Source organism: Mytilus californianus, unplaced genomic scaffold (assembly GCF_021869535.1).
Source record: "Mytilus californianus isolate M0D057914Y unplaced genomic scaffold, xbMytCali1.0.p SCAF_5, whole genome shotgun sequence".
In the NCBI taxonomy this organism is placed as follows: domain Eukaryota; kingdom Metazoa; phylum Mollusca; class Bivalvia; order Mytilida; family Mytilidae; genus Mytilus; species Mytilus californianus.
Genome location: NW_026262701.1, coordinates 30,273,712 through 30,288,665, shown reverse-complemented (window position 1 = coordinate 30,288,665; position 14,954 = coordinate 30,273,712). Strand labels below are relative to the sequence as shown.

At 33.4% G+C, this 14,954-nt stretch overlaps 1 protein-coding gene across 1 annotated transcript in view; it reads right to left on the bottom strand.

The window, feature by feature from the left end:
* The window catches only part of LOC127702969 (protein turtle homolog A-like), a 143,305-nt gene extending 139,578 nt beyond the window's left edge, over window positions 1-3,727 (bottom strand). The window contains exon 1 of the mRNA XM_052207329.1: window positions 3,528-3,727. Within this exon, the coding sequence (XP_052063289.1) occupies window positions 3,528-3,600 (73 nt within the window). The 5' untranslated portion in view covers window positions 3,601-3,727. The remainder of the gene's footprint in view (window positions 1-3,527) is intronic.
* Window positions 3,728-14,954: the final 11,227 nt, after the last annotated feature.

The following is a 14,954-nucleotide window of genomic DNA, read 5'->3' as shown; positions in this document are numbered from 1 at the left end:
ATAAAAAGTTCAGGATCCGCCACTGTGAATAATGATTACTTTTTTGGGGATCATTTAATGCTAATAGTATAATAAAATGCTCCGCTGGGCGCAGCTTGATATGACCGCAGAGGTCGAACCCTGAACAGTTGGGGCAAGTATGGACACAACATTCAAGCTTGATACAGATCTGAATTTGGATTGTGATTAAATATTTGACACAGCATAGGTTTCTGACACAGAATGAATGAAGTCTAAGAACTTAAAAAAATTTAATTTACCTATTCAAACCATATCATTATTATTTGCTTTTATATATAAATCAAAAATAACCAATTTAAAATGGAAAATTTTAAAGAAAAAAAAAGTTCCCCCCCCCAAATTTTTTGAACCCCCTTAGGATTCATCACCCCCAAACTCAATCCCAGCCTTCCCTTTGTGGTAGGGTACCTTACAGTACAATTTCAGAGAGATCCATACACTTGAACACAAGTTCTTGTCTGGAAACTAGAAAAATGCTTGTTTTTTGGCCCCTTTTTGGCCCCAAATTCCTAAACGTTTAAGGCAATTACCCCCAAACTCAAACCCAGCTTTCCCTTTGTTATATGGAACCTTGTAGTACAATTTCAGAAAGATCCATACACTTACACACAAGTTATTGTCATAAAACTAGAAAAAAGCTTGTTTTTGGTCCCTTTTTGGCCCCTAATTCCTTAACTGTTGGTACCATAACCCCCAAAATCAATCCCAACCTTCCTTTTGTGGTATTGAACCTTATGGTAAAATTTCATAGTGATCCATTCACTTAAACTTAAGTTAGAGTGCGAAAACCAATGTGTCTTAGGACGAAGACGACTCTGGACGACAAAGGCAACGTCAATAGTGTCATTCCAATATACGACCACAAAATTTGTTTGCGGACGTATAAAAATGTATCAAAATAAGGGGTTTGAAACTTGACGATAAAGGCCATATTAGTACTCTCAAACTCTCAAGAATACCTAATGCAATTCAAGTTAAATTAAATTTCCTAATGTTATGCAACAAGATATTGTTTTCTGAAGTCCAAAATTAATTTCTCTTTAATGAAATTAAAACGTCAAACAAATGGTTTACTGTAATTTGGTAACAAACCATCGGAACATGAATGTCTTCCTTAATTACTTAAACTAATGTAAGAAAACATATAGTAAAAGTCTACCAATTTTCATTACAAGGCAGTATTGATCGTCTGATCAACTATACTGCTATGAAAGGCAAATCATCATGTTTCTCTAACCACGTGCTGAAAACTTAGCTAGATTAATTCTTATAGGAAGAGGATCTCTGCTTATGCAAAATTATCTGAGAGTAAATCAAAATCAGTATAACAAGTATGTAAAATTTGTTTCCTATGGTTAAAATGTAACCTCAGGAATCAGGAAGCATGTGGTTTGTTGAGATTTTAATTTGAGTGGGTCTTGTTTATCTAAAATTCAGAAAAAATACATGTAAGAGTCTTTGATATCCTTTAGTAAATATTTTCACACTAAAATAAAATACATGTACATTACGTATATATACATGTATGCATTTTCTTTCATTTGCATAAAGGGGAAAATATCTACAAAAATGTATATTCTGTAGCAGATGGCAACATTTCTCAAGTCTTCAATTTTTAAATAACTTGAAGATTTTGTTTGGGTTTTCAAGATGAAAATTAAATTTCAAATTATGCTATTGAGTATTATATATTCTATGAAGTGAAAATTTTACCAAGGTGTCAAAAAAGTCACCAGACTATCAAGTTTGAAAGTTTTCAGTAGTCACTGGTTTATCCATTGTTCATGCAATAATAAACTTAAACCAATTATAAATAGTTATGACAATACACGTATAGAGGTCTGAATTATTGTCTTTAACCTAAAAATCTATTACCACTGAAATAAAAAAAAATGTTAACCAATTTATGGGCTGTTCTATTTAAAGATACATCCCAAGAGAAGGCACTTTGAAAAAAGGATTACCGGTATCATGATGATGACATCTATGTAGAGGCAATTCTAAAATTTCTCCTTAATTTCGACTGTACAAGAGAGGCGAAAGATACCAAAGGGACATTCAAACTTAAAAATAAACTGAAAACATGATGGCTAAAAAAAACAGACCAACAGACAAACCACAGTACACAAAACACAACATAGAAAACTAAGACTTAGCAACACGAACCCCACCAAAAACTGGGGGTGTTCTCAGGTGCTTCACAAGGGTAAGCAGAAAATAGCTGTAAACAACCACCAGTATTTGAGAATTTGATGCCTTCCCTGGGTCCTATGTATGTTTTTTATGGAACAACCGTCTTACAAATCTTTGGTAAAGTCACTTGAAACAATAGTGTGAGTCAGAACTGATATGTATCTCATGTTGTACTAATAACTATGTCCAGAAAATACATGTGAAACAAGTAAATGAATAACTATTACTTATCATGCTTATTGGAAAATTAATCATTTTTTCAGATATATCTATATGTATCATCTAATTTACATTTACCATATACATTAGGATTAAGCACAAAGGGATGTGAAATAATTCCCCTTCATTATATCACCACAAAATAAAAAGACTTTTATTATAATACATAAAAAAAATTATTGAGAAAGCGCTGTGGTACTGTACCACAGTACTATAAGGATCTGTGGCAAACATTAGGCTCATATTCAAATCTTCTAGTTATATAGTCTTTGTGAATTGAACCAATAATGAATGAAATGTGTGTTGTATTGGTCAACAAATGAAAATTCAGTCCAATTTTCAAACATACATTGTACATTTCATCCATAAATTAAAAAACAAGATTACTTATTACACAGCAAATCAAATGCATCAATTTGGCCTGACAGACCTGTTCAAGTATATTTTTTATATATTTAGGTAAAAATTTAGATTTAGTGGCTATCCTTGCTATTCTAAAAAAAAAAACTAAAAGACTGTGAATACATGTAACTGTATTGATAAGAACTCATGATCATTATTTCTGATTTTGCTGCATGTACATAATTCAATACTTAACTCAAAATAGATATTAAGCTAACCAGCTTATCAGAAGTATAGAACATCTCTAAAGCATTTATTTTATTTCTCTAAAAACATTGTTATCTAAGCTCAGCTGGTTGATAAATTTCAGGGATATTCATTATATTATAATCTAATGTTAAATTGAGATGTTCATAAATGCATAATTTCTGTAGTAAGGTACAGGTTACTAATAATAATTAAATGATATCAAATATTCTAGAAAAAATATTTAAATCAGTGCTCACCTGTACAAATATAAAATTCAAATAAAAACTCAATTGTCCATAAAATATTGACCAGGTGTCCTAATTGTTGAATATTTCATTTCACCTGCATTAAAATCGGGTCTTTTAAACAAATTTTACAAGAAAAGCTTACTTACGAAGCTAAAAAATATCTATGTATACAAAAGTTATTTTAAACTTTGGGAAACTTATTATATAGGTAAATTTTGTTACACTCTATATATAGAACAAAGTAAACAAACTTACCATTTGCCGGTCTTTTCCAAGAGTGCACAAAAACTGAAATTACCAGAAATAAACATGTTGTTCCAAAAACCATTGCATCTGTTTCGTTAAATGACAGAAAAACTCCATATGACACTTTCAAACATGAAAGTTTTCCAATAAAACATATGTGGGAATGATCGAATTCACACGAGTTAAAGTACTCATCAATGTTCGATACATTTCCAATCAAACGCAAGGTGCGCTGCCTGTTTGATCTCTTTATCCAATAGAAATTAACGTTATATCAAGAGTATCACAATTAAACCAATAAGAAATGACTTTTCAATATTGATCTCGTGAACTTTTGGTATTGTGGAAAACATGACACTCCGTAATCAGCTTCAGCAGTTCAACAGCAGATTTGTTATATGTCAAAGTTTAACACAAACATGTAAAGTTAAGATTCAGTTATTACTTGAATGAATTAAAATCGATTAAAAGACACAAATAGTTCATACAAGAGACCTGATAATTAACCTTTTTTTCTAAATTGTCATACTTCATTAGTAAACGAGACTAATACATTGCAGTATAGAGTTTAAATGGTTATTTAATTTTAATTTGATATTTTTTTAACAAAAGGGAGTCGATTTCCGACATGAAATTTGAAGTTTTACAATTTTTGATAAAATGAGAGACCAATATACATTGCCGTGTATGTCTGCTAAAATTCACATAAGGACAGAATCACAACAGACCATTCCCGTTTTTATATTTTTTTCAATTTTTAAGATATCTTTAAAAGTTGATAAGATATTATAAACTAAAAAAGATATCTTATAAACTAAATAAGATGATAAAGTCACGTAATAAGCTATAAGTCTTTCCGAATTGACAACAAAATGCATACACGGTATTCAACAATTCGTGCGCGTTCCATTTTGAGATGCAGTTAATGTTACGCACATCCACTTTCCATCTGGTTTATCTATTGGTATTTTTTCTCTATTCTTTATATTTTTTGCCTATTATTCATTATTCTGTAAACCCCCATCCACACTCTCATACAGAAATAAGTTGCCAATGAGACAACTATCTATACCAGAGTTCAAAGTACGTTATTTCTCTTCTTTGAACAAGTTATAGAATTAACAACACTGTCGTCTTTGATTGTCTTTAATGAGGTTAATTCCAAACTAGCTTTTTGTAAAATTATCTAAATACTTGATTTCAGTGAATTTATTGTTTTACCAATATTACTGGCATGCAGTTTAGGATAACTTGGCTTCTATATTTTTTAAGTTTTAAAAATGTAGACAATTTCATTGTTTGAGTAGTAAAATCGTCTACGGACATGAACATATGCGTGTTTAAAAATCTAATTAAAATATATATCTCTGATTTCGTTATCCTCATAAGATATGTACGACTGAGTACGCGAGTTAATATAGGTCTGAATTTTAACCAGATTGCGTGTTTATTCAGTTATGGACGGTTTTTTTTACAGATACCTACATCATTCCGATTTTTTTGTGCGGTGAATTCTGCCCTTAACGATAACATCTGCACGAAATATGCTCAGGTTTTGTTTCCGTTTTAGATATAAGCTGATAAACACCACACAAATCCGAGAAATGGCTTCTAATTCTTATGAAATTTACTAGTTCTCCGCCTGCTACGTTCGGGTGTCCGTTTTTAAACCCATTCAGTGAAACAAATACAAGGCAAAAAAGATCTACCCTAATTGAAAAAAATTTATCAAAGATGACTTATAATATGTTTATAAAACGAAAAGCACCATAGATTATTGTTAAATTACTTCGTCTGTTGCTCTGAGATAATCATTTCAATTATAGCTTTTTACATTTTAAATCAAGGCTAAAATATTTCTTTTATTTTATGTATCGGAATTCTGCAAAAACTGTAACCAAAGTACGAGGATGTTAACGCTTATAGGGCACAGTACGTCCTTCAACAATGAGCAAATCCAATACCGTAAAGTAAGCTATAAAAGGCCCTGGCATGACAAAATGTGAAACAATTCATAAGAGAAAACCAACGTCCTGATTTATGCTAAAAGGAATAAACGAAAAACAAAAATGGCAGACAGAGAACAACGACAACCACTGAATGACAGGGTTTTGACTTGATAGGCATAAAGAATGAGGCGGGTTACCAACAAGTTTATGGGCGCTCAACTCTCCCCTAAAACCTGGGACAGTGGTGTACAGCACAGTTAGCATACGAACAAACTAAAACCAATCTGTTGGAAAGGCTAGCCTAAGGAATTGAATATAGTAAGACTTACTATACAAATCATTGTCTCGACTCATTAGACGAAACCAATTACACAAAAACATAACAAAAAGATAAAACCAACATAATTTACAGATCTAAGAGTACTTGCATGTTGTTGAAAGCTCGCTTAAAGCCAACTTTAACTAATAGATAGATCATGTTTTCCGAGACTTGCATACCAATCAGTACACATCCATGCAATTGATTTAGTGTCAATACGTTATAAACAGTCTAAGAAAAACCCGACCTCCCATGTGCAATGCCGGAATATAAGAATAGACAGAATGGAGGACCAAAGAGTGTTTATAACTGTATAGCCATATAAATTTAGTTATGTTTTAACTATTAAAAACAAAATCAGTGTTGTACAATGTAATAACCGATGATGACAACATTCAAAGATCCTACTCGTGTATGTAACAATGTTTTAGATTTTAACGAGAGAAATTTATGTATTACTGAAAAATTATTACACCAGGGTTTTCGATATCACAAACTAGTCAAAACATTTACTAAATTTTATCATCGGTATAAGGACATCATTCGTAAATATAGCTCAACATGCAGACTTCTTATACGTTCAGGTATTTCACATCCATTTTTTTATGGAAATATTCTTTATAAAGCACAAAAATGTCAGTATTCACCTCTGAAGCTAACAAAACCTTTATATAGACTTATTAAGAAGGGATATAGTTACGATACTGTTGTCAGGTCATTAAAGATTGCATATTTTGGCGTTAATATTGATTCACTTATAGGGTCTTTGCATCGGCACTAAACACATTTATTTAAAAACCAGTTGTTGACATGACACGGGTTATGTTCTTCTCATATATGTTATGATGGTATGATACTAAACCCCTAACGGGAAGGATTGTGCCTGATATTCATATATGATGAAGACATAATCTTTCAATCAGTTTAATTGAAGTCTGGAGCTGGCATGTCAGTTAACTGCTAGTAGTCTGTTGTTATTTATGTATTATTGTCATTTTGTTTATTTTCTTTGGTTACATCTTCTGACATCAGACTCGGACTTCTCTTGAACTGAGTTTTAATGTGCGTATTGTTATGCGTTTACTTTTCTACATTGGCTAGAGGTATAGGGGGAGGGTTGAGATCTCATAAACATGTTTAATCCCGCCGCATTTTTGCGCCTGTCCCAAGTCAGGAGCCTCTAGCCTTTGTTAGTCTTGTATTATTTTTAATTTTAGTTTCTTGTGTACAATTTGGAGTTTAGTATGGCGTTCATTATCACTGAACTAGTATATATATTTGTTTAGGGGCCAGCTGAAGGACGCCTCCGGGTGCGGGAATTTCTCGCTGCATTGAAGACCTGTTGGTGACCTTCTGCTGTTGTCTGTTCTATAGTCGGGTTGTTGTCTCTTTGACACATTCCCCATTTCCATTCTCAATTTTACTACAGTGTTTAACCTGAAACTTTCGATTTTTCAAATATAAAAAAGTTAACATGGATCGTATCTAAATTCACGGAATCCATAAACAACATCAACCCTAATCTTAACCCTAACCCTTACCCTTACCATAACCTTAAATCTATAACCATAACCCTGTAACATTATCCCTAACCCCAACCCCAACCCAAACCCTAACCCTAATCTTAACTGAAGGTGATAACCCGGTTTCTACAGGTACGACCAAACTTACAAACCAAATCTTTGTATCTCTATGAAATAATTAAGTATAGGTTTTAAGTTATATGTGGGAACGATCATCCTCACATAATATTTTACCAACGTATGTTCATTTGAGTCTACGAAACCACAACAGTCGCGGGTAATATAGAAAAAAAAAGAGTTGAGAAATATACACACCGTAAGAAGGGAACAAAGGAACATCACTTTCTAAAAAGGGTAAGATTAACAATAGGTAACGAAAAAGGGCAAGATTAACAATAGGTAACGAAAAAGGGCAAGATTAACAATAGGTAACGAGAAAGGGCAAGATTAACAATAGGTAACGAAAAAGGGCAAGATTAACAATAGGTAACGAAAAAGGGCAAGATAAACACTAGGTAACGAAAAAGGGCAAGATTAACACTAGGTAACGAAAAAGGGCAAGATTAACAATAGGTAACGAAAAAGGGTAAGATTAACAATAGGTAACGAAAAAGGGCAAGATTAACAATAGGTAACGAAAAAGAGTCTCTTGTGTTATATTGAGTTTACGTGTGAAACTAAAATATACAATGTAGAAAAGGACATTGGAAGTTGTTCATAAATAGATGTTTTGAAAGTCAATTCCCTTCTTTAAAAGTTCTGGGGAATTCTTAGTTATTATCAGCAAAAGTATCATCAAGGTAATGGAAAGTTTTATTATTTTTTTCACTATCAAATATATTTTAGTCGGATCTTTACTGAGTTTTGACATAAACTGATTTCTAACAATACAGGATTAAAGGGGTGCAATTATTAGTGCCCATAGGAATACCTACAACACGTCGAGTAACTTTATTGACGTAAAGCATAAAGATCTTATCGAACGACAAAATTAAAAACTTATATATTAATCTGAGTTTATCCTTTTTCATTACAAAAGAGTTTTATTAGTAGCAGCAAATAAATTTGCGATGGGATTAAAACAAAAAATAATTAAGGTTAGGGTTAGGGTCCAGGTTAGGGTTAGGGTTAGGCTTAGGGTTAATTATGTTAGGGTTAGGGTTAGGGTTAGGGTTAGGGTTAGGGTTAGGGTTAGGGTTAGGGTTAGGGTTAGGGTGAGGGTGAGGGTGAGGGTGAGGGTGAGGGTGAGGGTGAGGGTTAGGGTTAGGGTTAGGGTTAGGGTTAGGGTTAAGGTTAGGGTTAGGTTAGGTAAGGGTTGGATAGGGGTCAGGGAAGGGTTGGTGTAAGGTTTAGGGTTAGGGGGTTGGGGGAAGGGTTAGGCTTAGGCTTAGGCTTAGGCTTAGGCTTAGGCTTAGGCTTAGGCTTAGGCTTAGGCTTAGGGCAAATAAGAGAAATAATGTAGATATATAAGATTGCGTGAAAGTGTAGTGTAAAGAGTCGAAAAGTCATAAATGTCAACCGAATTAAAAGCATGTACGTAATTCATCTTAAGCAAAAAACCAAGTTAACTGTAGGCAGGGAATTAGTTGAAGGAACAGACTGATGAGTTGTAGAACCCTTACTAGAAGACGAGATGAAACGATAGTTGACGTTTTTTTTATATCGTTATCATAGAAGTTTTTAACTGGTTTTCATCGTGCCTTTTGTAATATCGTTGAACGAGGTAAAGGGGGTACAAAAAACCCCAGTTTTAACGCTGCCACATGTGCATGTCTTAGTCCAGATTCAATAAACTCCTGAAAGATTGTCTTGGAAAGTTGATTTTTTTTGCCAAAGATATATATTTACCTCAAAAGCAAACTCAACACAGAGCACGGGCGCTTGGGACAGGAATGCATTTAGTAAGTTAAAATATTAAAGAATATCTACTAAAAAATTTAAACACAAAACAAAAATATACAGAAAATGGGAGTGGCTTTCCCCAAGGGCCTGAGGCACGGTAATGACTAGTTGGACTGACGATTTCTCAATTTTTCCTTCCCTCGTTCGAGTTAAGGGTTAACTTTGGTAGATGATACTCCTTTAAAGGCGATGGTTTCTTATATCGATATAAACGATAAAAATCTCGCCCTTAATCAAACAATTCGTTGAAACAAATACTCACTTTAATTGCGGCAGCCTTAGTTTTTTACTTTTTGACAAAAACCACAATGTATGCACGCAACTTTGAACCTGGGGTCAAGTTGCAAAAACGAAAATAAAAAGACATGAGGGGTTTCTCTGACACTCTGTTCTACTAAAGGGTTTCAAATCGAGACCCTATACTCATAAACGAACAAACATAATACAATTCTTTGGTCATGAAAATTAAAACCCTTATTAATCGAATACTTCTTAGCTTATATCTTAACTGGTTGCTAAAAATATGATGATTTTGCTAACTATAAAAACAAGAAGATGTATAGTATAATTGTCAATGAGACATTCTCCACCAGAGACCAAATGACATAGAAATTAACAGGTAAAGGTCACCGTACGGTCTTCTACAATGAGCAAAACACATACCGCATAGTCAGCTATAAAAGGCCCCGAAATGACAAATGTAAAACAATTCAAACGAGAAAACTAATGGCCTGATTTATGTACAAAATAACGAACGGAATACAAATATGGTATACAGCAACAATCGACAACCATTGAATTACAGGCTCCTGACTTGGGACAGGCACATACAGAATGTGGCGGGGTTTAACTAGTTTGTTGGCGCCAAACCCTCCCCTAGCATGGGACAGTGGTGTAACGGCACAACATAAGAACAAACTATGCAAACTGAGTTTTACTGTGCGTATTGCTATGTGTTTCTTTGTTCTACATTGGCTAGAGGTATAGGGGGAGGGTTGAGATCTCACAAAACATGTTTAACCCCGCCACATTTTTGCGCCTGTCCCAAGTCAGGAGCCTCTGGCCTTTGTTAGTCTTGTATGTTTTTTTTTAATTTTAGTTCCTTTATATGTTTTGGAGTTTAGTGTGACGTCCATTTTCACTGAACCAGTACCCAATTTTATTTAAAGGCCAGCTGAGGACCACCTCCGGGTGCGGAATCGCTGCGTTGAAGACCCATTGGTGGCCTTCGACTGTTATCTGCTCTTTGGTCGGGTTGTTGTCTCTTTGACATATTCCCCATTTCCATTCTCATTTTTATGTAAAACAATAAACGAAAAACAAATATGAGAAACAGCAAAATACTATAACCACTCAATTATAGGCTCCTGACTTGGTACAGGAACACATAGAATGTGACAGGGTTTAATTTGTTTGAAGGCGCCAACCCTCCTCTAACCTGGGACAGTGGTGTAACTGTACAACATAAGAACACACTTTAAAAATCAGTTGAAACGGGCTGAACTCATCATATCGATACAAAGCAAAAACACAGACCGGACGTGGCAGGGTACTTATACATCCCCACAACAACAACAAAAAAGACACTAAGTACAGATCTGGAATACTCGCAGTTACTGACGGCTAGTTCAACGCCAATGACAACTAATAAAAAAATCATGCATCTAAGACTAAAACATCAACCAGTGCACATCCAGCATCTAATGGATTTAGTGTAAAGACGTCATTAACAGTCGGAGAAAAATATGACCTTGTGCAATGCCAAGATACAGGTGTCAACAGATTGTAGAGCCATTGATGTGCATATATGTATATAAAAAATGATATTTAGTTTAATTTTAATTTACTTATAACAAAATCAATATTAACACTAATAAAAACAATATTCATATATCTAATTACAGTGTTGAATTGGTACCCTTTAGAATAATTTAAAGGATCTATAAGTTTACCCGGATCGTATCTAAATTTTCGGCCTTGGTAAACAACATCTCCGTAAAAGTTAGGATGTGCTATCCCGTTTAAAATAAGTTTTCTACATGTACATGTACAACCAAATTTCCAAACCAAATCTTTGTATCTTTGGAAGAATTTAGTAAAGATTTTAAGTAATATGTAGTAACGAAATCTATGACTTAAATTTACCAGTAATACATAGATTACGTTCATTGAAATTCAAAACGTCACAACAGACACGGGCATAGCGAACGAGTTGTGATGAATAAACACCTTAAGCTGTTGTTAAAAAAAACATCACCGTTCAAAAAAGGAAAATTAACAATAGGGAACGAAAAATCGTTCATTTCGTCGTAAATTTTAGTGTAGAGTTTCTCGTGTAAAACTGAAATATCTAAATCTAAGAAAGGACAGTTATTACCGTTTATATACATTATTTATCTATAAAGTAAGTTCCTTTGGGCAAATTTCGGCAGAATATTCATTGAAATGAACATCATGAAATCACATTTTACTAAATTTCATGTCGTTTACAACCCAAAATAATATTACAAATATTGTTTGGAAGTTACATCGAACCATTACACCTTTCCTCTGAGACTAAAATGTAAAACCATAGGAGAAAAGTATGTTGGTAGAATAAAGGCTACGATTCTGATGGTAATATTTTGTAAAAGTAGCCATGGTTATAAATTTTGTTATTTTTTCGTTTATTTCCACATATTAATGAGTATCTAGCAAAACGGTTCAATATTCATTTACAAAAAACAAACGATATATTCAAGAGTGAGATATTTGCTATATATCTGAATAAAATTGAAATGCGTCAAATCTTCATAGCAGCTAGTCTTTGAGCAACGAATTGCGCAATACGAATTAGAGGAGCGGATATTAACGAAATGTGCATCAAAACATGACAAGAAAAATGCACTGAAAGACCTTAATTGCACATGTGATGCATATTTATTATTGCTTTAGCAAAGCATACAGAATACAACACATCTTCGTGAAATTACAACTAAACTGTCCTGTTGATGAGTAAAATACATTTAACGCAGTCCGATCATCAAACGTTATCGAATTTGATATTCCAATTTCCTCCATGTTCAGTCAATAATAAATGCAAGCTTTACGAGAACATATACGAATTACAATGACCTCTCTGTGCATCCGGAAACATTTATATCAGTATTCGTCAACACGAATATGTTTAATTCGTTTCAGAATTCATTAAAAAATAGTAAAACTCTCCCTGCATGTTTAGTGACAGTCTTTCCTGTCGTTCACAGCAATCGATGCACATAAGTGACAAAAAGAAGATCTTGTTGTGTGATGTAAACCTTTTTAAAATTAGCTTCTAAAAGTTTATTCTATAACAAAGTCACATATTCATGTCTTTCATATTTGTTCTTCGTAAATTGTTTTGTTATGAATTAGGCCGTTATTTGTCTCGTTTAAATTGTTTCACATTTTCATCTCAAAGCCTTTTACAGCTGGCTATAGTTCGATAGTTGTCTCATTGGCAATTATACCACATCTCCTTATCTTTATATAGGGGAAGGGTTTTGCTCATTGTTAAAGGCCATATCCTAGTTGTGCTCTACTTTGCTCATTGTTAAAGGCCATATCCTAGTTGTGCTCTAAAATTGCTTATATCCACGTCCTTCGAACTCTGGTATAGATAGTTGTCTCATTGGCAATCATAACAACTCTCCTTATTCTACACAGAAATAAAAGCATATGTAAATTCCATCATAAATCGTTCTCGAAATCAACTTAAAGTTTTTTCTTCGATAGTCCAGTTGAGCTGTCATTTCATAAAACAATTGAATGCGTCCTATTCTTATTCTTATAATCATATATCTGTATATCAATTATCTTGCAATCAAATGACAATATATATATATATATATATATATATATATCTGTTTGGTAGAGCGAGTACGTGTGCTTTGTTCAGTGATCATACCAAAATAATGCTAAGAACAATCTTTACTAAAATGATCAAATTTTTATTCAGTTATTCTCTTTGCATCGAAGTACTTGCATGATATAATTGATACTAGTATTCATGCCGTGTCACAAAATTCAAGAATATTTTACTGTTACGGGAACTCTGTAATAACAAAAGGCATACGCCATTAGCAGGATCTGCTTACCCTTCCGGAACACCTAGCTGAGATCACCACCGTTTCTTTTTAATTGTGTTCGTGTTGCCCAGTCTTAAGTTTTCTCTGTTGTGTTTTGTGTTTTGGTCTTTTCTTCTTTTTTTGCAATTGCGTTGTCAGTTTGTTTTGGACTTATGAGTTTGAATAACCCTATGCCTTTCGTATCTTTCGCCTCTCTTTTAGCCGAAGTTCGAATTGTGGTACATATATCATTATTACTTTACAATCCACATAACAGGTTTCACAGTGTGTTGGAAAATATGAAGTTTTATGTTATACCATTGAGACAGCCGGAATCCAGTGACACATTAAACAGTCTACAGAGTGTTGGTTCAAATGATTTCCATATTAAAATGATATGCATTAAGGTCTTCCGTTATATATACCACGTCGATAATAATTGCTTACATACACCACCTCTAGTATTGACTGCTAATGCATTTTTCCAGTAAATAACCTGCATAAAGAGGGCATTTAAGGTTGAGGTTATTAATAAGATAATTTTAAAACACTGTTAATGAATCGGATTGTGAAAGGCCATGACTGAATCCGTATAGAAAGACAGGACAATGCATTCCGTTCCCGACTCCTATCTCAGATTGAAAAAAAAAAATAGACCTAATCACAGAAGTATAAGCAGAGACATATGTATATATATATATATATCTTTTATTCAATAAAATAAACACTATGATTTCAGCAAGTTGGATACAAGCGTTGCTGGCTATCTCTCGACGGATCTTTTCATGTGTTTCAAAAGATTTCTTCCCAATGAAATACAGGAAATATAAATGTACAGAATCTGAAACTGAAAAGCTGGCTAAGCAACAAGTAGAAATAAACATGCAGTCATCAAAAAGTCCTCCGTTCCTCTCTGTCATTTGCAAAGCAATACACCGTACACCTATTCTCTGTTAACTGTAACATTTTCAACATTGTTTTGAAAAAATATAAGCTAGTCGCGATGGATTTTTTTTCGAAAAAGAATTGTTTTCAATACTTCAGACATGTAATAGCGTACATACCAAATTTCAGAACTCAAGCTTATGAGTGTGAAAAAGATCCCATGTAATGAAATGAAGATAATTAACGATACAGTACAGCAACACCGTTTTCGACACCAAATGACGTCTATAAAACGACAGCAGTCCTTTGCGCCAATTGCTATATTTTTAAGATGTATCATTTGCGCCAAATATTATTTTTCAAAGGTATCAATTGCGCCAATTTACCTGTACTAATATTTATCGTACATAATAATCCGCTTAATAAAATATGGTACCATAAAAAGAATAACTTATGGAATTAGGGACTATTGTTGCAAGTTATCCCAAAATAATAAGAAAGTAGAAGCTTTTGCTGATTATGTGTTGACAACATATGTTGATGATTTATGCTTTGTTTCCACTATCCCAATGGAATAAAACTCCATCAACCGGGAGACGCACAAATAATTTACCAGAGACATTTCATAAGCAATACAATAAATTTGGCTTTTTTTTCATCGCATCCATATTAGTATGTTTGTATTTTTTGACAATTTCCTAAATTTTCAAGCCTCTTCTTACATTAAATTGCACAATACTAATTCAACAGCAGTTAAATGACATACTGAATTT